This window comes from Microchirus variegatus (assembly GCF_963457635.1).
Source record: "Microchirus variegatus genome assembly, chromosome: 3".
NCBI lineage: Eukaryota > Metazoa > Chordata > Actinopteri > Pleuronectiformes > Soleidae > Microchirus > Microchirus variegatus.
Window position 1 is genome coordinate 11,008,336 of NC_139804.1, and position 24,515 is coordinate 11,032,850.

At 38.6% G+C, this 24,515-nt stretch overlaps 2 protein-coding genes across 2 annotated transcripts; both read right to left on the reverse strand.

Moving 5' to 3' along the window:
* Window positions 1–1,450: 1,450 nt before the first annotated feature.
* Window positions 1,451–11,783, reverse strand: rad9b (RAD9 checkpoint clamp component B; the record flags this gene model as incomplete). The annotated part of the gene is made up of 11 exons (XM_083886814.1): window positions 1,451–1,585; window positions 5,010–5,232; window positions 7,296–7,418; window positions 7,828–7,892; window positions 8,746–8,852; window positions 9,707–9,813; window positions 10,139–10,238; window positions 10,449–10,563; window positions 10,763–10,900; window positions 11,349–11,419; window positions 11,750–11,783. The coding sequence occupies 11 exons, from the start codon at window positions 11,781–11,783 to the stop codon at window positions 1,451–1,453; spliced, it is 1,218 nt and encodes a 405-aa protein (XP_083742940.1).
* A 4,791-nt stretch (window positions 11,784–16,574) lies between these two features.
* On the reverse strand, window positions 16,575–23,365 carry LOC310924461 (ubiquitin-conjugating enzyme E2 G1-like). Its single transcript, XM_083886203.1, has 6 exons — window positions 23,222–23,365; window positions 20,241–20,343; window positions 19,783–19,880; window positions 18,664–18,842; window positions 18,444–18,551; window positions 16,575–18,351 (listed from the first exon to the last, which is right to left on the reverse strand). Exons 1-5 carry the CDS (start codon window positions 23,262–23,264, stop codon window positions 18,465–18,467), a joined length of 510 nt encoding a protein of 169 aa, XP_083742329.1. The 5' UTR covers window positions 23,265–23,365; the 3' UTR covers window positions 16,575–18,351; window positions 18,444–18,464.
* Between the last annotated feature and the right edge of the window lie 1,150 nt (window positions 23,366–24,515).

Consider the following 24,515-nt stretch of genomic DNA (forward strand, 5'->3'; position numbering starts at 1 on the left):
GGGTTGTTGTCTTGTTCAAAGATCCAGCCCTGACACAACTTCACCTTTGTCACTGATTCCTGGACATTGTTCTCCAGAATCTGCTGATATTGAGTGGAATCCATGCGACCCTCAACTTTAACAAGATTCCCAGTCCCTGCACTGGCCACACAGCCCCACAGCATGATGGAACGTCCACATTTTACTGTAGGTAGCAAGTGTTTTTCTTGGAATGCTGCGTTATTTTTCCGCAATGCATAACGCCCCTTGTTTTGCCCAAATAACTCTATTTTAGTTTCATCAGTCCACAGCACCTTATTCCAAGTGTGCTTTAGCAAACCTCAAGTGACTCTGTTTGTGGCGGGTACAGAGAAAAGGCTTTTTCTGCATTACTCTTCCATGCAGCATCTCCTTGTGTAAAGTGCGCTGAATAGTTGAACGATGCACAGTGACACCATCTGCAGCAAGATGATGTTGTAGGTCTTTGGAGCTGGTCTGTGGGTTGACTGTGACTGTTCTCACCATCCTTCACCTCTGCTTATCTGAGATTTTTCTTGGTCTGCCACTTCAGGCCTTAACTAGAACTGTGTCTGTGGTCTTCACATTCCTCACAATGTTCCTCACAGTTGAAACTCACTATGAACCGAGCTTCGGTGAGCTGACCAAGGATGGCGTTTTCTGGAGTCAGTGATGAGTTAAAGGGTTTTGGAGGTCTTTCTCTGCTGACACACAGAGCTGACCTTCAGGAGGACTGTATAGTTGAGTTCTCAGTCCTCTGCCTCAGTAAGGAACAGCAAAAATATAAACAGGCACATTCTGTAGACAAATGACTGGTGCTAGTGATACACCGAGGACTTTGTGATTAGAGAGTTGCAGATGACACTGTCCTGAGTTGTTTAGGTTTTTGCTGAGGAATGTGAGCTGATAACTTTAGAGAAGGCTGAATACGTTTTTCTCTTACACAACAGAGATGCTGCTGTGATGTCTTTCCTGCTGCAGCTTTGTGAGACACACACACTCAAGGGGGACTGAGGAGTGAACTATTAGTGATTGGTGTTTTATGAACTATTCAGTGATGTCTTGCTTTACTAGTGTGGCTGTGATGCTTTCATCTTCCCTCTGACAGTCATTGTGGCGTCCTGTGTAACCTTATACAAGTGTTCATGAATGTATTCTCTGAATCTCTTTTCATAGCAGTAAAGTTTTCACAGACAAAACTCAACTGCTTTGACCATTTATTCTATAGAATTGACAAAACAAATCAACTGATATACTCTGTAATAAATAATTATTGCTATATATACATATTTTGTAAAATTTCCAACAGGAGATTGGGGGGAAATGTAACATTTAAAACACGTCAAAAATCATTTAAACTAGTAAAGCTACATTTAAAAAACAAAACAAAAAACATTAAACCCAACAAAAATGCAAAGTGCATTTATACTAATATAAATCTCTAGGAATGAGCTCACCACAGTGTCAGTGTGTTTTCATTGTCTTCTTCCACGTCCTCCTCCATGTCACTGTCACAGGCCAGAACAGACAGATCATCATGGTCCTGCTGCTGCTGCGAGGACAAGGCTCTGAACAGGAGTGAGCAAATCTACACAGGAAAACAAACCAACACACAATATTCTTTTATGTTTGTTTAACATTAACAGTTATGTAATACTGGAATACACCAGGTCACTAAAAAATGGTCTCACAAGATTATATTCATCTTAATGGAGCTAATTATACAACAGTCAAAAACTCAAAAACAGGATATGAGAGCAGTGTCAGGTCTCAGCCTTGAGAGTTGGATAATATGGCCGTTAATGTGACACAATGTTTTTATTCACTAAGGCAGATGAGACAGAGAGTAGAACACTTCCTGTCGCCCACGTTCAGTCTAACTGAAGTTTAATAACACAGCTACAGCTTAAAACAGTGGCTCCCAAAGCCAACAATGTAATTTAGGGTCTTGTGTACATAATATTTAACATGTAAAAATATTAGAAATCAGTTTTCATCCAAATTCAAAATATTTGTCTTTTTAACTGTTGAAATGTGGGTTTCATCCACTTCATTGTCACCCTGCCTCTGAGTATATCTATACATATGTATATCTATCTGTATCTAATCATTCATCATTATGCCAGTTTGTGCAGTCTCTGGATGCACAAGGACGTGTCATTTTTTTAAATTTTCAACCTCCGTCAGATAAGGCTCTGATTGACAGCAGAGAGAGCGGAGCAGCCTTGCTTGTGTAGCCGCTCCCTGGCTCATCTCTCGCCCACACTGTCCTGACCAGTGGTCTAAACCAGTCTAAACCAGTCTAAACAGCAAAATGAGCTGTTTTCAAACCAGGTTTTTTTTCTTTTAACTTATGAATAGTTATTTTCACTCAGACTTTTGTGGATGCTTCATGAGACACTGAACTTTGATATAATATAAGCATTTTTTAATAAAACCGTGTTTCCAGAGGCTTTAAATAACATACAATGAAGTTTTAATTCATATACCAGACTATGATTACAGAGCAACTGTTAACTCAACAAGTAAGTTGAACATTATTTTTTCCAGCCCAAAAAGTAGCAGCATATTGCTGGAGTGAAGAGGCCGGCTGTAACAATGGACCAACAAAAGGAGGATGAGGATGATTCAAAGAAAAGTAAAATATGTTTTATAAAAAGTGGTCCATTGGCACGGATAGCAAGGTTCATGACTGGCTTGTTTATGAGGCTAGTACAGAAGACATGTACTCGACAGCACTTTAATTTGTATTGTGAACACGTTCAAGAACCATGCTCATGCATTTTCTGTTCCTTCAGCCCCTGGCATGAACAGATATCGCTATAAATTACTCATTACACATTATTCCCATATTCACAGTTTAGGAAATTGGTGTTTAACATGAAGCTACAGTAATAGCTCACCTGACAGTTTAAGTGGGCTTGTGGTTTTTCATAGATGATTTTTCAAATTATGCTATGTACCCTTTTTTATTTTTATTTTTTTTAATTGCCACCTTTTTTGCAGTGATTTCTACAAAGTTATGAGTCATATGGTGTGAAACCACCACGTTCTCACATTGATGTGGTTGCTGGGCTTCGCTGCTAAATCATCATGATGCTCGTATAGTCTCTCACAGGATTTAGTTTATGTCTGACGGTTGTCAGTGCTATACAACTCATTGATGTTCTTTTAAGCTCCAGCAGAAGTTCAGACAGATGAAGTCCTTGAAAGAGCACCAGTCCAACAGACAATGGTAGGAAACAAAGTGGGAAATAGTGACACAATTATGACATTTCAGCTCATGATTTAATGAGGCCACTATCTTTACTCCAGCATACATTTCCCTTTTTAATGTGGGAGCTAACTATGCAAACAAAGAACGGCCTGAATGACTATGACCTAAAGTTTTACAAACTAAAAAATGACTCTTTAAAAACCCTCATCGGCTGATAGACAGCTCGACACGTTTGCTGATTCTTGCTGAATGGTGATCCTTGACAACATCCTTTCTAGTATATAAAGGCCACCGTATAGTGATGCTGTAGTTGTAGTAAAAATTCAGTTGGAAATCCTGAACGCGGATTTCCAACTTGGAGCAATCTCAAGTAACTCAAGGTTAGGATTCAAGATGGCTACCACCATACAAACACTGCTACTTTACTGTTCTGTCATGTTTGTCATATCTGTCGTATTTCTCTGTACCATGTAGAGCAGGGGCATCAAACTAATTTTCTCTGAGGGCCACGTCAGCATAACAGTTACCCTCAAAGGGACAGATGTAACTGTAAGACAGAATAAATGTAACTAAATGTAAACGCACCCTCAGATAGCTTTCACTGCCACATCGTTTTGGTTATGGCTTTTGTGAACACATTCTGCTGCGATCGCAGTTTGCTTTCTAATTGTTTGACAATTTGTTGCTTTTATTGAAGGCTAACTTTGGCATACTTGGCTCCTTGTTTGCCGACGTAGATCCTCCTCTTTGACGACCGACACCGCCTCATAACACAAAAGACATACCGTTTTTTTCTCCTTGAAGCACAAACATGTATTCGCCTTCCCATCTTTCTTGAAACTGCCTTCAATCTGCATCAATCTTTCTCTTCATGGACATTTTGGGATTATTTGTGGGTATTTCAATCTCAATTTTATTCGTCGCATGATGCATATACAATGATACACTGAAAACTAGTGGCGGGATGCCGTCACTTCACGGGTAACACAATCACCAGTTTATGGTCAACACACGCCTTAAAGCAGCATAGACCTCGCGGGCCACATAAAATGATGTGGCGGGCCACATCTGTCCCCCGGGCCTTAAGTTTGACACATGTGATATAGAGTATTGTTATTGTCTAGCATTGTTAACAGTGTTTAACAATGGCCATTCTTGGGAGACGCATGTGTCAACTTCTCAACTCGAACAGAATGAACTTGGAAAAGACGTCACTCCCAATTCCCACTTCTGAGTTCTGATGTAAACGGTATACAGCAAGAGCAAAGGAGTCCTCCATTTTTATATTTATTCTCTAGGCCCAAACAGGCCCCCTTTACACCTGCCGTTAGAAAGTGTTGTCTGTGATCTTCCCCACATGCACACATGGTATTTCTATGCGTCTCCAGTGTCCACATTAAGTTCTGATTGCTACCCAATCACGTCATCCCCCTTACGTCACATACTGTGTGCAACAATGTTACAATAGCCACACATTTAGTGACTATTGTATGGACTTAGTATTTTCGAAAAGCAAGGGAAGAAGTCGTCTTCAACAAGCAGAACACTGACAAAAGCAAAGAAGACTGCTGTGCAGTTTTGTCGCTGCTTTCACGTTAGCTGTGCTCGGAGCCACCAACCTAGGTGCTAGGTCAGGTGCTATCCTAATGCATTTTAATGCCAGGTATAAAGGGTGGGACAGGCCTACATTCAGAGTCTATTCACTAGATCAAAACAAAATGTAATATTCCTACATGACACCATAAAACGATCTACTACACTTGAACATTCAAACCCATCAGGAAGCCCTTGTTACCGGGGTGGAGGCAGGAGTTGCAGTGGCACGGTCCTCTCCAGGTACACCGAGCCATTCAGGGACGTCAAACTGAGGTAGAAGCTGCATCAGACCAGGGGGGGGGATGATGGGGCTGCCCTGACTGGAAACGATCAGCTCCATCACAGCAGGAATGTCCTGTGTCTTACAGCTGTCTGCCTCATGTGAACCTGCAGGTACAGCAGCAGCTGCAGCTTTTTCACACCTGGGAACAAACACATCACACTGTGTAACAAGAGCTAATGATCCTGGGCATGGAGAGAAAAAATAGTCCTGACAAGGTCATTTAAGTGCACAGTGTCACCATCTACAGCAACAAAATGACAACTCTCTGTTCCTATTCAGGCAATTGTACACAATGCAGTGTGACAGTGTGACATCTGAGCTTGTGGATTATTGTGGAGCCTGGTGGGTTTTAATGGCATATCTGCAGCAAGTGAAGATGGTGGCAATGCAATGAAATGGCAATTAGAGCAGAGAGGTATGCAGAGACCAGAGGGGAAAGTCCACTCAAAACACACAGTAGTGGATCAGGAGGGAGAGCGAATCGCTCAGTAACCAGAGAATTTGGTAGTTTGATTCCCAACCACTCATAGTCCACAGTCAAGACACTGTACGTGCAGACAGCCGTACCAGCTGTGAGGGATGTGTGCTCCATATAGATTTGCTGTATGAGTGTGTGGTCACCAAGACCAGAAAAAACAGACCCTTTACTCATGACCATGAGGGTAAAAAAGGTGATTCTTTCAAGAAAACCTACTCTTTCTAGGGAAACATTTAAAAGTATTTTTGTTTCTGCTCTGTCTTCAAAGATATGCTTTGTTTTTTTGTTTGTGTATGAGAAGGTAACTGACATCCAGCTTTAGTTTGATTATATTTACACCTGAGGTTTCACTACTGTGACCTGACAAAATGGCTAGTGTGTGAATTGCTAAAAATAATAAACTGTTCTGATGAATCTGTTCTTCTAAAATGTGAGTATTAACAATACCATTTTATATAATAATATAATAAAAATTAATATTTTGAATTTAATTGTCCTGTCTCGCACCCAAACTTACTTTCGTTTTGAGAGGCTTCTGCTACACTACAATGGACATTCAACTTCATAAAGACATGAGTTCATAAAATGGTTCTCTCTCTCTCTCTCTCAGCTGATATTGAAAGCACCCATAAACATGGTATGAGCAAACATACAAAAACAAGTGTTTGCATGCAACCACAGAGCATGTCATAAACCTCAGAGAGGAATGAAGAAAAGCACACAAACAGGAAGAAGTAACAAGAGCAAGCTGCTTCATAAGACTACATTCAAGGCTACACCCACCTGCCACTTCAACTGCCTGTTAACTCTGATATGTAATCAGCCAATCACATGGCCGCAACTCATTGCACTGAGGCATGTAGACATGGTCAAAACGACCTTAAACTGAATGTCAGAATGGGGAAGAAAGGTGCTTTTACTGTTTCGTTTAAATGCAGTTTACAGAGAATGGTTACAAAAGGAGAACAATTCAGTGACCACAGAAGTATCTTAAAAGCCCATGAGAAACAAGCCTGTACATGCAGCCTGAAATCATTCAGCATAAATCAGAAATGAAGTGAAGCAAGTTGTTGAATCCAGAGTAGTGGGGACAGAAGCACAGGCCAGAAAATATGGCCTCCCTACAGAGAACAAAAGTAAACTACAAGTGACCAAGATGTCCAACAGAACACTTCTGGAACTGGTGTGACAAGATCCAACCAGAGCAGAGTCCAGAGGAGTGTGCGACAGTTAGCAGAGCAGGACAGTGACACTGGCAGAACAGTTTAACAGGCTAACATAACACAGATGAGGGGATTACAGTGTGTGACACTGACAGCTTTTGACCTATTTATTTCCTATTTATCACTGTCACATACACAGTACTGGCTGCTGTAACACTGTGCCTTCTTAAGAAGCTAATAACAACCAGTGTGAGCAAACTGCTTTGGCTGAAGCCAGGAGAGAGTCTCAAGTAAAACCCCAGTGGGAAGGTTAAATGAGCCTCTTTAATGGATGTGAGAAACTAGGCCAAGAGTGTCCTCACTTCTGATAAAGGACACTGCACTACTGTGCTAGACTGCAGTCACTGCAGAGGGGATTAAAAGCAGTGTGATACGAACATGTAATGTTTGTTACTGTATGTTTATGCATGATTTAAATGTGATTTTCGGAGCCTTGTTGAAGAAAGATTTCTGTCTTTTTTCAGTAAAGACAACAACGTATATTTAATTTTATTTTGTTACCTGTGTGAAGTTGGGGCTGGGGATACTGTAGGCTGAGAGGGGCCCCAGTTTTCAGAGTCGCTCAGAGTAGCCAGCACCACCGTGGCCTCCAAAACCATGCCCTCCATGAAGAAACACACAGGTCTACAAAACAAATCACCACTAATACACTGACAGATCGCAGGCAGAAACTGAAAAATGAATTCAGGGTCTGTTGAATCTTGGTCCATGGATCCACTGCCCTACACTTAGGTGTTTCCCTGCTCTGAGACACCTGATTCAAAGCTCATCATCAAGCTCAGAAAAAGTCTTTAAAGACCTGTATTTGAATCAGGTGTGTTGGAGCTGGAAAACATCTAAAACATTCCTGACTGAAATACTCTGCACAACTGATCACAGGGAAAAAGGGGCTGGTAATATAATCAGACAGATCAGCCACAGACAACATTGAATTTTGAGGTTGTATGGTTTTGATTACATCAGACCGACGCTGGCCTCTGTAACTTGAGATATGAATGCCACGCAGGCTAATCATGAAGGCAAAGATACTTACTTTCCTGCAGCACCAAAGAGGACTGACACAGGAAGGCTATGTGAGTCCGCAAAGGATAGAAAACCCTGAAACAACAAGGCAGAAACAAAAACTAGGAGATGATTGTGTGCATCCATATCAGGACTACAACATTTGAATAGCTGATCATTTAGAGAGCAGTGGTTGTTGTGTTTACAATCATGAGGCTAAAATCAAATGCCAACACTAGAGTTAATTTGAGGATAACCCAAACAGCTTCTAATCCATCCAAACCCGACTGATCAAAACCAATGAGTATCTATTGGCTAATGAGTATCCTCACAGCAGGGTGTATTTAAGAACCTCTCCAAGACTTTAGGGACAAGAGTTGTGGGTATTAACAGTGGTTACATCTCATTAACTACACTGAAACTACTATTTGTGTATATACAATATATATACATATAATATATTATATGTATATATAATACTGTTTGTGTATCCAAATTTGCAAATGGCCAACCAAGTTCTATTTGCTTTTGTTCTCTAAGCTTGGACTGGAGACAGCGATTGAAATTGGGTTGGCATGTGACACATGTTTTGATGCCCTTAAAAACAAACACATTCTGACTTGGCTTGAAAATGACACATTTCATAATGAACCACGTAATGAGTAGTGTTTTAGTTTCAAGAGCCCATAACGCCAATTAAGTCTTGTGTGTCGTGGTTAAACATGCGTCACTCAGGTCACAGTATCTCTGCTACAAAAGTGAGTCATGGGGCTGAGGGTACAGTTCACATGGAAGAGATATAAAGATGCCCAAGACCAGAAATATGACCTTTAAGTCATGAACTGCTCCTGGTGAGCCACTAACACGCACATACACACATGCAAGGACACGCGCACGCAATAATCTCATGTGACAGCATAATGGAAGCCTCCAAAAATAAACCTGTTACCCTCAACTCCTTCAGACAGAAGGTGATGTCCGAGTCCACTCCGACCTGAAAGTGGACAAACTCGTCCGGGTGTAAGGACATCTCAGTGTACATCATTCTCATGTGATCTGTGGCAGAAGAACATCCAAGTCATATACAACCAGTCACTTTATTAGGTACACTGCTTAACAGTCAATCATAGCAACAACTCAATGCATGTAGGTAGACATGGTCAGGACAACCAACTGAAGTTCAAACTGAGCATCAGAATGAGAAACAAAGTTGATTTAAGTGACTCTGTACAAAGCATTGCTGTTGGAGCCAGTTGGAATCGGAGTGTTTCAGAAACTGCTGATCTACTGGGATTTTCCTGCACAATCATCTCAGGGTTTACAGGGAATGGTCGAAAAAGAGAAAATATCCTCTGAACAGCAGTTCTCTAAGTGAAAATGCCTTGCTGATGCCAGAGGAGAATGACCGGACTGTTTCAAAAAGATAAAAAAGGCAACAGTAACTCTTAAATCTGCAGTGTTTTTTTTGTTGTTGATGTTATTATTCTGCCTCGGTTTGGTCTCCATGAACAGAAACAGTGTAACAATATTTGTATGCTGTGTTCTTCATCTGAAGGAGTATTTGTGTGTATACAGTGGCAGAACAGTGGCAAACATTTTGTGGGGGTGCTTCTTTTTGTTCCAGTCATCTCAGTGTACTAGTGTAACTTTGCTGTTGCTGTGTGACATAAAACCAATCACTTCCTGTGCTCATGGTGGTGTCGCGTGGCAATATGAGATCTAAACACTGCTATACTGAGAAACATGGAGAGAGCTGTGTGGAGCTGAAAGACTCCACACAGTCAGTGTCAGTATTGTGTGAACTCATTTGACTATGGTTTGAATGTATGTGACATTTGTTTATACTTATAAGTTGTTGGTTGAACTCAAACAACCACTCGCTGTCAACACTGAAGTAAGTGTTAGCCCACCATTTCCTCCCTCGTAGTAGTTTCTCAGGCTGACTCTCTGTGGAGTCGTGGACAGAGTGATCTCCTCCTGGGACACTGGAAAGTGCATCACCATATCACCAAGAAGTCTGCAGAGGTAGAGAGCAAAACAATTGTTCTCAAATGTCTTGCTTTGTCTGCAAACCATAACACTGGGTTACAAAAAAAGGTAAGTTGTCAATGTCTTTTCAACTGAATTAGGACCATTTCAAAGCTGACATCCATGTCACAAAAATGAAATATTTTTCTCAATCAGGTCAGATTTTTATGCTAATTTTATTTTTGAAAAATCTGATCTTTTGTGACATTATCAGTTGATTTCTCATCCGCAGATGTTAATTAGTCATAAGTTGGCACATGCAAAATGGATTTTATAAAAACATAATAAAAGCTGGAAAATGGCGGGGTTCTGACCTGGTAGGTGCCTTCAGCACATTGGGACAGAGATGTGAGGCAAACTCTGCCTGCAGGGCCTCACTCTCCTGGAAGCAAAGGTTGTGGGTCTTGATGAGGCCTGTCACAAAAGCAGGATATTTGCAGCACGCTGCCACCAAGTGTCGACAGGATGTAATACAGCTTCTACTGCATAATGTTACTGTAAATAGAGGTCCTTCTGGTGAAAGCAGATGCAATATTTATCGGAAATGGCTACAGAAACCCAGCCAAAAATATCTTTCTTCACCCACAGCTACTGGATGGATCACAATGCACCAATGTTACTCACCATGTCTGCAGAAAAACTGGATTACCACGAGGTCACTCTGAGTCTTGACTGATATCTGACATCTTTCCACATTACGCTCAATGGATGTCAAACACCGGAAAAGTGGGAGCACAGACTTAAAAACAAATATAAATATTCATAAATGTTAGACAAGACACTTTCAAGAGACACTTATGAACAATATTGTCATTTTTGTGCTGTAGTTTCTTAACATCTCTTATATCCCAAAAAAAAAAGGATTTACAACAATATTCTATACTAGCTCTGTAGAAAAGGAATAACCAGAATAAACACTACTAACAATAGCTGTTTACCTTCAAAGCCAGTTTGCATTTGATGCTTTGGTTATCCTGTTCTGGTCCAGATCCCAGGCTGTAGCACTGGAAGAACATTGGTGAGAAAACGAAGCAGGCATATGCAGAATGAGCCGAGTTCACTGATCTCAGCGCCAGCTGTAAGACACAGAGAATCAACTGGATGATGCTGTGGTTTGAGAGGAAGAAAGGTGGCAACATAGAGACAAACCATGGTTAATATAATAATATAAAATACTTCATGAAAAGAAAGATGAGGGACCAATTACTGTGGACAATTTTAATTTTACCAAAACCCATAGAGAAAACCAGCAATTTTACATCATGGCACACTGGAGTTGTTGATCCACTGCTGCCTTCATCACAGTTCAAATGTCTTATATTGTGACATTTGTGTTTGTAATCCTAGTGCTTGTTCATTGTGTGAACGGTTGAGTTTTACTTCTCTCCTTAATATTTTAAATGTATGTTGTGATTTGGCACTATACAAATAAAATTGAATTGAATCGATCCAGGATGGTTCATGGAAACGACAGTGTTCAGCAAAATCAGAGTTCATTAAACAGTAATAGTTGGTGTTGCTCACCCCTTTAACCATGGGATCCAACCACAGCTCGTCTCCAATCCGGGACAGGGCATGGATAGCCTTCCCAAAGGCTGGGAAGACACCAGACACCACAGAGTTCAAAGTTTAAAGCTAGCATTAGCAACACAATAATGTTTCTTAGTGTTATTACAAACAATTGAGCTATGCATAGTTAAATACTAACTTTTTTCCCCAAATGAAGGGCTCTAGTGTATACAATGCATTTGTAAAGGACAAGTATGAAAAAAACAGACTTAAATAGCAACTATTTAGCTAGCATACGAAGCTAAATTGAATCACTAGAAGGAAGCTAAATTTAGCTACAATAGCCAGGTTAGCACAGTTTATATATATATATAACTTTAAAACTGCTGCTACAACGTTATTACTTTAGCTATTACCTTTTACACAGTTTCCTTCAAGGACACAGTTCATACTAACAGGTGTTGTATCGACCATTTGTGAGCGTAGGTGGCGATGTTACTCTCTGTGATGATCCCTCATACAACAGTGTCCAGATTAATGTGACAGAATGGTAAAAGTACTGAAAACTGTTATTTTGAGGTCTTACGTCATTATTATTCAGGCACAGTGAGGTCACAGATCCCAAAGCGTGCAACAAAAGCAGATGCAGTAATCGCAACTTCAGTAATTCAGTAAATATGAGGGCTATTTTGCAAGAACAGATTTAATTTAATGACTTTAACTAAGTACTAATATACTCCAGTAAACGTTTTACATTATTTTTTTTACACTACTCAAAATAAATGCTCCCCTTTATAATAATCACTGCAACATGTAATGACTTGTTACAAAACGTGGCAACATTTTTACACAAAGCATTCAGAATTTTGATTACAATTTTATTGTTTTAATATAAAAAGGCAGTGCTATATATATACACACATACAGTGGTGTGCAAACATTTGGGCACCCATGTACATTTTCATGATTTACCTTTATAAATCATTGGTAGTTTGGATAAGAAATTTCAGTTAAATATATGATATAGGAGACAAACACAGTGATATTTGAGAAGTGAAATAAAGTTTATATGATTTACAGAAAGTTTGCAAGAAATTATTTAAACAAAATTAGGCATGTGCATAAATTTAGGCACCCTTGTCATTTTATTGATTTCAATACCTTTAGCACTAATTATTGGAACTCAAAATTGGTTTGGTAACCTCAGTGACCCTTGACCTCCATACACAGGTGAATCCAATCATGAGAAAGGTTATTTAAGGAGGTGATTTGTAAGTGTTTCTCCTCTTTGCATTTTCTCTGAAGAGTGGCAACATGGGAGCCTCAAAACAAGTCTGAAATGACCTGAAAACAATGATTGTTCAACATCATGGTTTAGGGGAAGGATACAGAAAGCTATCTCAGAGATTTAAGCTCTCAGTTTCAACTGTGAGGAACATTGTGAGGAATGTGAAGACCACAGACACAGTTCTAGTTAAGGCCCAAAGTGGCAGACCAAGAAAAATCTCAAATAAGCAGAGGTGAAGGATGGTGAGAACAGTCACAGTCAACCCACAGACCAGCTCCAAAGACCTACAACATCATCTTACTGCAGATGGTGTCACTGTGCATCGTTCAACTATTCAGCGCACTTTACACAAGGAGATGCTGTATGGAAGAGTAATAGAGGAAAAAACATTTTCTCTGCACCCGCCACAAAACAGAGTCACTTGGTTTGCTAAAGCACATTTGGAATAAGGTGAAACTAAAATAGAGTTATTTGGGAAAAACAAGGCGCTTTATGCATGGAGGAAAAAGGACACAGCATTCCAAGAAAAACACTTGCTACCTACAGTAAAATTTGGTGGTGGTTCCATCATGCTGTGGGGCTGTGTGGCCAGTGCAGGGACTGGGAATCTTGTTAAAGTTGGGGTCGCATGGATTCCACTCAATATCAGCAGATTCTGGAGAACAATGTCCAGGAATCAGTGACAAAGCTGAGGTTGTGTCGGGGCTGGATCTTTCAACAAGACAGACCGTAAACACTGCTCAAAATCTACTAAGGCATTCATGCAGAGGAACAAATACAACGTTCTGGAATGACCATCTCAGTCCCCAGACCTGAATATTATTGAACAATTGTAGTGTAATTTAAAGCGGACTGTCCATGCTCGGAAACCATCAAACCTGACTGAACTGGAGATGTTTTGTAAAGAAGAATGGTCCAAAATACCTTCCTAATTGGAAGCTATAGGAAGCGTTTAGAGGCTTTTATTTCTGGAGGAGGCACAACATTTGCCTAAATGTATGCACATGCCTAATTTTGTTTAAATAATTTCTGTAAATCATATAAACTTTATTTCACTTCTCAAATATCACTTTGTTTGTCTCCTATATGATATATTTAACTGAAATTTAACAACCAATGATTTATAAAGGACAATCATGAACATTTACAGGGGTGCCCAAACTTTTGCATACCACTGTATATACATATACACACACATATATATATACACACACAACCCTAAACAACCCTAACCCAGTCAGAGCCTCCAGCCTTCACTATTCAATATTGGAATAAGATTGATGACTTGGAAACTAGTCTCCATACATAAGAGGATATATAGAGATATAAACAATTATACAATTATTGCTGGAAAACCTTTTTTAAGAATGCAATTACATGTAAAGACTATTACTAATAATTGTCCAAGTCCAACCAGCAGAAGTGGGACTGTAATGCCTGTAATGTGTAAAATACAACGATGAGCAGATAAACTACTCATAAGGCTGTTATAACCTTCAACAGTTAAACCATTTGCTATCATATCCCTCTTCTGTTTGCTATTTTTGGAAGTATGACATCACTACGAGCCGTGCCGCCACTGTTGCTGCTGCCTTTCCTCCGTCCTTGTGGCTTCGCCCTTGCCTCTGCATCCTTCTCTGTGTCCTTCGGGACGGTGACATTTTCTCCACACTGACGCCTCCTCCTGCAGTTGGGATTCTGACCTTGGAGATGAAAAAAAACACCACATGAGACAGACGGCAGTGATCAGAGTCACTGCTGGAGAGATGTAGGTAACGCACCTGACTGAAGACACGTGTGCAGGACGTTGAGATAGTGCTGCTTCATCTGTCGTCTCATGTGTTCTGTACTGTAGACATTAGCGATGCTGTACAGGTAGCGTCTCTGTCCGGTTGTGAGGGCAGGATGCTGAGACAGAGACAGGAAGTGATGTGATTGCAAGTGGCACATTGACTGTAAAGTGACAATAATTTACATAAAGAATGTATGTGATAACCTGTAAGAAGGGTGCAGACATCACAGATTTGGGAATGTGTATCGTGGTCATGTGCTGGCTGTCAGCAGGTGCATTTCTGTGAATTTCTCTGTACATCTTCCTCACTTGCTGACCTGGTAAAAAAAAAAAAAAAAAAACATATTGCAAAACAATGCCTGACTATTTTGATTATCTATGGTGATAATATTACTGGGGAAAAACAATAATTTGATTTAATTAGCACCTTTGAATTCAAGTAAACAAAGTGATTCAACAAAAAAAAAGAGCAAAAACAAGATACACAGGGACAGTAACAGGCCTCAACACACAAGCCACAACATTCAAAACACACATCAGTAAAAGCAACAGAGAAATGAAACCAAAAAGACATGTCATGCAAGAGCAACTAAATGGAATAAAAATAAATGAATGTTAGCAGTTAAGAAATAAAACAAAGGGGTAATGAAAAAGGCCAAGTCTGTGAAAATGCGCTTTTAGAAGTGATATAAAGGAAATATAATAATAATAATGATATCTTACACATATATCATTATTATTATTATATTATATTATATTATTATGTAGTAGGAAATCTTACATTTACTACCGTTCAAAAGTTTGGGGTCACTTTGAAATGTCCTGATTTTTTAAGGAAAAACACTTTTTTTCAATGAATATAACATTAAAGTAATCATAAATACAGTCTATACATTGTTAATGTGGTAAACGACTAACTGCAAACGTCTGGTTTTTAATGGAATATGTACATAGGTGTATAGAGGCCCATTTCCAGTGTTCTAATGGTACATTGTGTTTGCTAATGGTGTTAGAAGGCTATTGAATGATTAGAAAACCCTTGTGCAATGATGTTAGCACAGCTGAAAACTGTTTCGCTGGTTCTTTGACAAAAGGGCAAAATTATTATTTGGAATCAAAACCATTATTTCTAATCTTGTCAATGTCTCGACTATATTTATCTATTAATTTTGCAACTCTTTTGATTAATAAAAGTGTGACAAACACAAACAAATTGTATAGGTGATAATTACAGTAAACTGAAGTATAATCTTACACTCATTAAATAAAACAATACACAAGGACAGGAAATGCACAGGAGGGCAGAGGTGATGTGGAATAATATTTAAATGCAAATCATACCCATTATAATTAGCTCTCAAGTTATATTTTATACAAACCAGTATAGTTTTCTAAACAATTACATCATGTAGCTTAAATACTTTTATTTTTCTGCTCATAATCACATTAAGTTAAGAAAAAGTCTGCACAAAAATGACTTTTCTTTTAATACTTGTTTTCTCTTAATGTACTTTTATTTGTAATACAGGACATATTAGTGTTACAAACTCTACTACTGTTACCCTTATTGGTTCTTTTACCATGTGAAAACCCCTCAGAAAGTGGAAAAACACCTGCAGTTATATTTACTGTAAGTTCAATTCACTCATTTATAACTCATTATGAAAAACATCTTTATTCGTATCAACAGTCGTTATATAAAACCATCTGACTCACCATCAGTGCACCTGTTGTTAGACTCAGCAGACCTAAAAATCAAGAATATCACCATATGGATCAAAATCAGTCACGATCACGCATTTGCTCTCATGTTGTCTTACCTCATTAAGATATGACCACTTCCGTTTTTTAACAGACTTTCTGTTTTCAGGTGATCAACAAATGTGACCCGCTTTCTCATCATTCACTAAACTTCCACAATATTTCCAAATGAATTGTCAGTAGTTGCTCGCACCTCGATGTTCTCGGTGTGTGTTGCAGGCAGCAAAGCCCATTAGTGTGAAATGAATCCAGCTCTTACACCTGACACCACTCCCCAGGGCTCCAATTACAGAGCTGAGGGCTAATACACTTGAACCCAGAGCATGTTCTCATCTAAAATGTAAAGCACAAACAAAATTACAAGCCACTGTTTACACACTTTATTGAGCATCATGTCCAATATACATTGCATTGACACAAAATGGAAAAAAACAAACCCAAAAACAAATAAAGGGTGGATTAACCTGGACACACCATTTCTCAGAGCGTATTGCTTAATGACATTCCAAATGCACCGAATCTGTGCAAATACAGTGAACACCGGTCAGAGGAGGTCATGGTAGGTTAGAAAATTCAGACTTAAAAAGGTCATGTCATAACAGCAGTTATGTGATCAAGTATACAGAAATCTACTAACTGTTCACGTCACATTCAACCCAGAGTGATAGACTATAACCCAACTCCCTCAAAAATGATTGCATGCGCCAAAAGACTGATTTTTTTTTTTTATGTCAGTCACATAATTCAAATATGTATACATTAATTTGAAACAGACTTCATCATGAAATAAAGCCAATGGTTTCCAGACTCCACCCAAACTGTGTCCTGTGTATATTTCCAAAATAAAACCCATTGTTGATCGATTCATCACAACATGTTCTTATACTTTACGAGGTGGTTAGGTTTCTTCTTTCAAGAATTTCCGCAATAAAGGAGATGCAACATAGTTTGGGTATAACCAGTCAGAAATCAATCAAGACAAATCTACCCCAAAGTCCTCAGAGCTTAAACCCACCAGTGAATATGACATCATTTCCCAACGATGATCCAAAGCCAATTATGCCACAACAAATAAAGGCAAAAACGACGAGCCAAAATTCCTCAATGGAGACCCAGAAATGACCCATGCTCACAGACTAACCTTGTCAAACGTGTTCTCCTTCTAAACCGAGGTAAGCTCAGATGCCACTTGACCAGTGGACATGTGGAATAGTCACAGCTTAGTTTATTTTCACAGACTGGTTTTGGTTGCCCATGACTTATTAAACATAAGTTAAACATAACATTGTGAAAAGATGTTAGACTGATAATAAAAGGACATCTTCAGTGATATTTTGTATTACAGTTCAGAAATCTTACTGATCGCTCGCTCATAGAGACCCTATGTAGAGATTGATCCTGAGAAGTTGGCACAGGCCTTCTGTTAGCAGTAGCTATGCTCGTGAATGTGTCAGAAATCAATAACTCTCAAAAACTCTGGCTATGCTAATCCTTTTGTACATCCACCGCTGACAATAACAGATAAGAGCGTGGTTGAGTGGATCATGCAGGTTTGAGGGTTGTGGTTTTGCAGACGTACACTAGCATTAGAAGAAAATGCTAACAGGAGGTTGTTTCTCAGAGAATTAGACTCAAGCATCCGTCAACAAGTTCTCAACTTGTCCCTTTAAAAAACAAACAAATCAGTGAGGAGGTGAAGCCAACAAAAAGGCAACAGTGAGTTGTGTGTTGGAATAAAAGAAAAGAAATGATACCAGTGACCAATGAGATTTGCGGGGGCTGATATTATTCTGGTAAGTGTGCAGCAGGAGGACAAGTGACAACCTAATGATATTATAACGGGCTTTTGTTTTGTTTTACACAACCTTGACCACTAAATTGCATAAGAAACCTGGTATAAAGTAGAAATTGTTCAGCAGCAGATAAAAAAGCAAGTTAATTTACAGTAGTGACATATCTTACATCATTAATTTTTTTCAAAATAAATAAAATTAAATATACAATTCCAGGCAGGAAACAGGTTAATTTCGCTGGTAGGGTTCTCTAATTGGCTCATCTTGCGGAAAATGATAACCATTCAAAGAAATGTGGTTGAAACCAACCAGTTTCTCTGACTGGCAAAACAAGGGGTGCAAAAGCCTTTTTGCTGAAATTTTCCCTCTGAAGGCATCCTTTAACTGAAAATTGCAGAAAAAAAACAGCATTACTATCCCTTCCATGAGCAGGGTTTCACAAATGACTGTTGGCAGAAACTATTAAATGTTCTTACCCTGGAATTTACAACTGGCTCCTAATCAAACGCCATCTCTTGACTTTTTCTTACACAGCGAGCCACCTTCCTCTTAAATTCACCGTTAGGATCCTCCCTCCATTCTTTCTGTTGGAGCAAAGACAGACTCTTTCAGCCAAACATCATTAAATTACTTAAGGTGGCAAAACTACAAGAATGAAAGGGCAGTTTCTAGTGTCAATAAGGGACTTAAACTCACCGCAGCATCCACATTAGCTGGTGAATCACTGTTGGGGTCAGCCAGCATGGAGATAACACTAATCATGATTGTCTCTACTGTGTGAATTGGAAGCCAGCGTTCCTCTGGCTTTTCATAACCAAACTTGTCTTCGCCAGGCTCGTGCAGAATTGAGATGCAAACATCCCCATTCTTTGCCACTGTGAAGAATTGAAAGACGAATGTAAAACCCAAAGTAACTTAAAGAAGATTCATTAGAATTCAACTCCAGATTAGGATTAAAAAGAAAAGGTTTAACAATAAAAGAACGTTCTCGTCTAGACAAGGGTTACACCATACATCAAAAACATATCATCATGAAAACATAATCGCTTATGAAATAATCATTAGTTGCAGCTCGACACAGGTAACATAATCTCTACAGAATCTATACAGGTAACAAAACATGTTACAACTATTGCTTCATTCTTCACAATGCTGTTACTTAATGACATAATTGGGTATGGGGGAAAGAAGCAGGAATATTCAGAGACTTTGGGAAAAAAAAGAGGATCAGTCACTGAGAGAAATACAGTAAATGATGTTGACCTCGATGTCATAGGAGTCACAAACAAAAGTAATCGATTAATTGACCAATACTAATCCTCCTTTCCCCATCACAAGCACATGTGAACTGTGTCCCAGTATGTATCATTAGGTCTAAGCTTTTTTCTTCCATCAAGTGATTTATCATTTGGAATTAGTAGATATTAAAGGACTCTTTCAGGATTAATTCACTTAGTTAGTTTTTCCTTTACATTGCAAAAACAATCAAATGTTCATGGTTCAATTTAACTGTGTGACACATATCCTATCCTGAGGTTGTAAGAAATACCCAACCCTACTCATACCCTAATTAATTGGTGGGCAGAGAAATGACACGAGAAATTGTATGAACTTTCAAAAATCCAAGTAGTAAGTTTTTGAGAGTGGTAGAAAATTATATTATAACTATTTAAAGTCATTGTTGCAAAAAAACCCACAAATGTTATTAGATGTTTTCCAAACATTGTGTAGCCCCAGTCCAGACAAAGCAATCACAGTGTGGATTCTGAAGTAAGCAAACATATAAAATCACATATAAAACTGAATTCATTTTACCATTGGGGTGCCAGATTTCAGTGATGAACTTCATCTTTGGTGGCCGTAGTGGATAATCGTAAGGAAATGTTAGGTATGCCTTAAAAAACCCTCCTTCACTGAAATAGAGACAAAACACAGGACAGGGACAAATTAGAGATTATGAAGATATTCAACATTCACATATCTATGGGTGCTTTCACCTCTATAGTTTGATTGTTTTGGTCTGCACCAAGTAGCAAACAGACGTGGGTACGGTTCGCTTTCACATATGCAGAGTTCTAGGGCGAGTAAAGCGTCCTGAGACCACCCCTTCAGGCAGGTCTCGGACTTGTTTATTTGGTGCACACCAAAGTACCAAGATTACATTCACACCTACCCAAATGAACCAAACCACAGTGTTTGGTGCTCACCAAATGCTGTCAGTGTGAAAGCACCCTAAATTTAAAATACTATCATTAAAATACTCTCCAACTTACAAAAGGGTGTCTTGTGGACCAATGATCACAACTTCCCATTTGTATATGTCGTCATCATCTATCAGACCAGCTGAAAAGCCCTCCACGGGATTCTTGTTGAGCTCTGGGAAAAGAGGGACACACAATCTCACACCGATGCATTGATTAGCTGTACCTGCTAATCCTTGAGGGTGGTGCTAGGGCTCGAGCAGGTCCCAGTTGGCACCGAGTGAGAGGCAGGGTGACAAGTTACAGACATAGAGGCACAAGCCAGCCTGGCAGGCAGGTGTTTTGCGTTGTTTTTTTAAATATATAGTGAATTTGAATATTGAAACACAATGAAAATATCATAAAAGAGGTAATTTACAGAGTATATTTCAGAGATGTCAACATCCAGACTTGTGTATGTCACATTAAAATAATTTAAAAAACAAAAACTTTTCTTTACTGTTCATTACCTTTCCCCTTTACGGTCTGTGCTGATGTAACATTGCAAAATTCCCTGTAAAAGGAGTAATTTTAAGGTTATGAATTCTGAAACAACCATTGGTTGTGCTGCTGCAGGCCTGCTGTGCTGTGGGAGCTCCAGTGATGGACTCAGCACTTCTTTCTCTCCCGTGTATTTACACTCGGCGGCCACTTTATTAGTTACACCAGTTCAACTGCTTGTTAACGCAAATATTTTTTCAGCAAGTCAAATGCCAGCAATTTAGTAGTGCATTCAGGAATGCAGAACTGCTGAAGTACAAACTGAGCATCAGAATGAGGAACAAAGGAGATTTAAGTGGAATGCTGAACACAGGATGGTTACTGGTCTGTGTATTTCAGAATCTTCTGATCTACTTAGATTTGCATGCACATCCATCTCTGAGATTAACAGAGAATGACCCAAAAAAGAGAAAATACGCAGAAAGGGACAGGAAGAAAATGCCTTGTTGATGCCAGGGTTCAGAGGAGAAATGACAGACTGTGGCTAAAAAAGTGGCTGGTGAGTGTAAATCACACAAACACATGTCATGAATGTTTCTCTCTTCCATAGTTTGTGTTTTTTCCCCTCACCATTCTCGTGTTCTCTGCAGAAATCTCTGCTGCAGCAAGCAGATCTACACTGTTATTAATATGCTCCTATAATTACTATTTTTCTACGCTATTTTATTTATCTAACTATTTAAATAAAATATACATTTGGTGATATATTGTAGTCCTTCCTTAATGAATAATGCTAATTAATGATAATTGATATGCCGGGGCAAATATTGATATTATAATTTATAAATTAAGGTGCTAAAGTAAACAGTTCCTGCCAGTTTCACTTGCTGGGCATTGCTACTTGATGTCTCCTTGCTCAAACGAATGAGGGAAACTTGGGTGGAAGTTACCTGGTTGAAGAAGAGAGAGTTTACAGCGAGATAAGGGTGGAGAATGCTACATTTTGAGATGCCCCATCCACGTTTAATACACGGACAATATTTTGTTTAACTTTCACAAGCGTTTTGTTTTCTTCATATGATTGTCTTGCAGTATATTGATTATCACAGAATCGTTGTTTCGTGGACCATGTATTGCTTATCATATTGTGGGGTATCCTTTGATTGCCACACTTAGTCTGCATACTCCTTTAAATGTAAAGTGACTTTGAGTTCATGAAAAACGCTATATAAATAAAATGTATTGAGTGTTTGTGTTAAAAAAAAATATATACATATATTATATATATATGTAATATATATATATATATATATATACATATACATATATATATATACATATACATATATATATATATATATATATACATATATTATATATATATGTAATATATATATATATATACATATATGTATATATATATATATATATATATATATATATATATATATATATAATAACTGTCAGCAACAATTCCACTGGTAGTCAGGTGATGTAAAAAAAAAAAAAACACTAAACTCATGTTGAAAATAAATATTTTTTCATATTTGATGGTTAATTTACTTCAGAGTTAGACATCCAGACGGCAGTCACTGACCTGTACAGTCAACTCAAGACCAAACTGTACATCATGTCAAAGTCTCTGAGTTTGACATTATTTAGAAAAGACATAAAATATTCTAACTTGTGTTCTGTTATCTTATGTAACTCAGGGGATTGTTAGATGTTTTAATTGGTTGCTTATTTTTAGGATAAGATAATGTTTTATATTAAATTAATTGTGCATGTATTCACACATATTTATGGATTGTTTAATCAATTCATACAAATAAACCCTCCTTCATTTTTCACAAAAAAACAACAACACTTTTTAGTCCAGCTTTAAATGAATTTCAAATCTTATATATATTAGCTTGATTAACGCTGGGTATTTGGCAGAGTTTTGTTATGTTTCAAACAATTATTATTATTATTTATTTATTTATTTTAATTGACTGCTCTAGCTATGATCTACTCTTGCCTTTTAATGTGTGACTTGAATGTGTTGGTTGTTTGTATTGATGTGTGCACTTGAGTGCGGGGGTGTTTTTATGTTTTCATGTGAAGCACATTTTCTTACATGTTAACTGTGTGAAAAGTGCAATGCAAATTCAGTTCGATTGAGTTTGACTGATATAATGTATACCTCTTTCATTAGAAAAGCTTAAGTCATCAGAGCAAATGAGTGCCTGAACTGATTATTCCTTTGTTCCGTCAGCTAACTAATGTCGAACTTGCTAGCCTGTTAGCAAGGTTGTCGATGCGAGTCATTTGTTGATTACATATAATGTTACTGGAGACAAATATACTTCCAAATATAACGGTTTATAGCCGCCGTACAAAGCTAACGGAAGGAGCTTAAGCATACAACTGACTGCGGTGATACAGGAGTCCATTGTGTTGCTTGGTTAGCTCCCTAGGCTAACTCCTATGGCGTAAACATAGCTGTGCGTAGCTAATAAAAAAAGCTAACGCTAGCGTCTAAGTATGTAGACAATATTAACGTTTTAAAATATTATCTTATTTCATGTTACCTGCCAGTTGTTTTCGAAGAAGTAAAGCTGATTGTTCGGTCATGGTACGCGGGCGTGAAAGGAAAACACTTTCTGTCAACAAACACTTCTGAAAAACAGAGGTGAAGCTGAATCCGCACAAGGGGACGCTGCACTGGCTGTTGCTGATTTCCCTCCGTGTTTTGACACAAGGTCCAGCTGCTGCTTTAGCTGTGCGCATGCGCGTCCTCTACAGCGTGTGTGCGCTCGTTTTTTTTGTTTTATTTACCACATTGAGACCTTTTCTGGCACAAACGTGAACCTTTTCAGGACTAGTATCAAAGTATGGTGCCAATGAGACAGAAACTATTTTCTGAGGTTCTCATGCTCAGGGTCCGTATGAGCACAAGGTAAAAAATACGGTGGCCCTGAAGTGCAAGTCGCCAACACAAATAGGAAAACACACCAACATTAAAGGTGCCATATGTAAGAATGTGGCCAAAAAAGGTTACTACATTCAAATTCAAAATACCGAGGTCATTTAGGTTTCGTTTTCTAACGTATCTGGCAACCCGTGGTTGCTCTGCGGCTGAGACTCTACTGAATGTAATGATTGGTAGACGGCGGTAAGTGGCGCCACATGCCAAAACATGATTTCAAAACATAAACATGATTTGCAGTCAGCAAAATATAGTTTTTAATGCAAATATTTTGGCTGTACTGTTCACTATGTTTTATGAACATTATTCCTGAGTCTCTGTGACATATTAGGAGGATTTTATGGCCAGTTGCTTTAGATTTATTACATAATGCACCTTTAACTTAAACACAATGCCATTCACTGCAATATTCACTTTATCCTCCACTTTAGGGTGTGGGGAGTGCTGGTGCCAATCCAAGCTGACACAGGGCGAAAGGCAGGGCACCTGGACAGGTCGCCAGTCCATCAAGGGCCACTGCCACATATAGACAAACAATCATTCACTCTGACACTCACCGTCAATTTAGAGTGACCAATTTGCCTCATCAACAAATCTGCTGTTTGAACCCAAAGAACCCCCACAACGAAGTCTTCGAAATTATTTTATAGAAAATAAAGGTTTTCCCCTGAAACATTGTGTCCATTGATATAATCTGTAGGCAAAAATTAATGGCTCAAACAATTCAAATCACATTTTAAAGGATATCACATAATTCCTCACAAGTACAAGTACAAATACTTTGTTAAAATTCACAAATCTGTACTATACTTTATTTATATTTCTAGCATATTTTACTTTTACTCCACTACATTTCCTAAATACATTGTGTACTTTTACTCCAAGTACATTGTGTA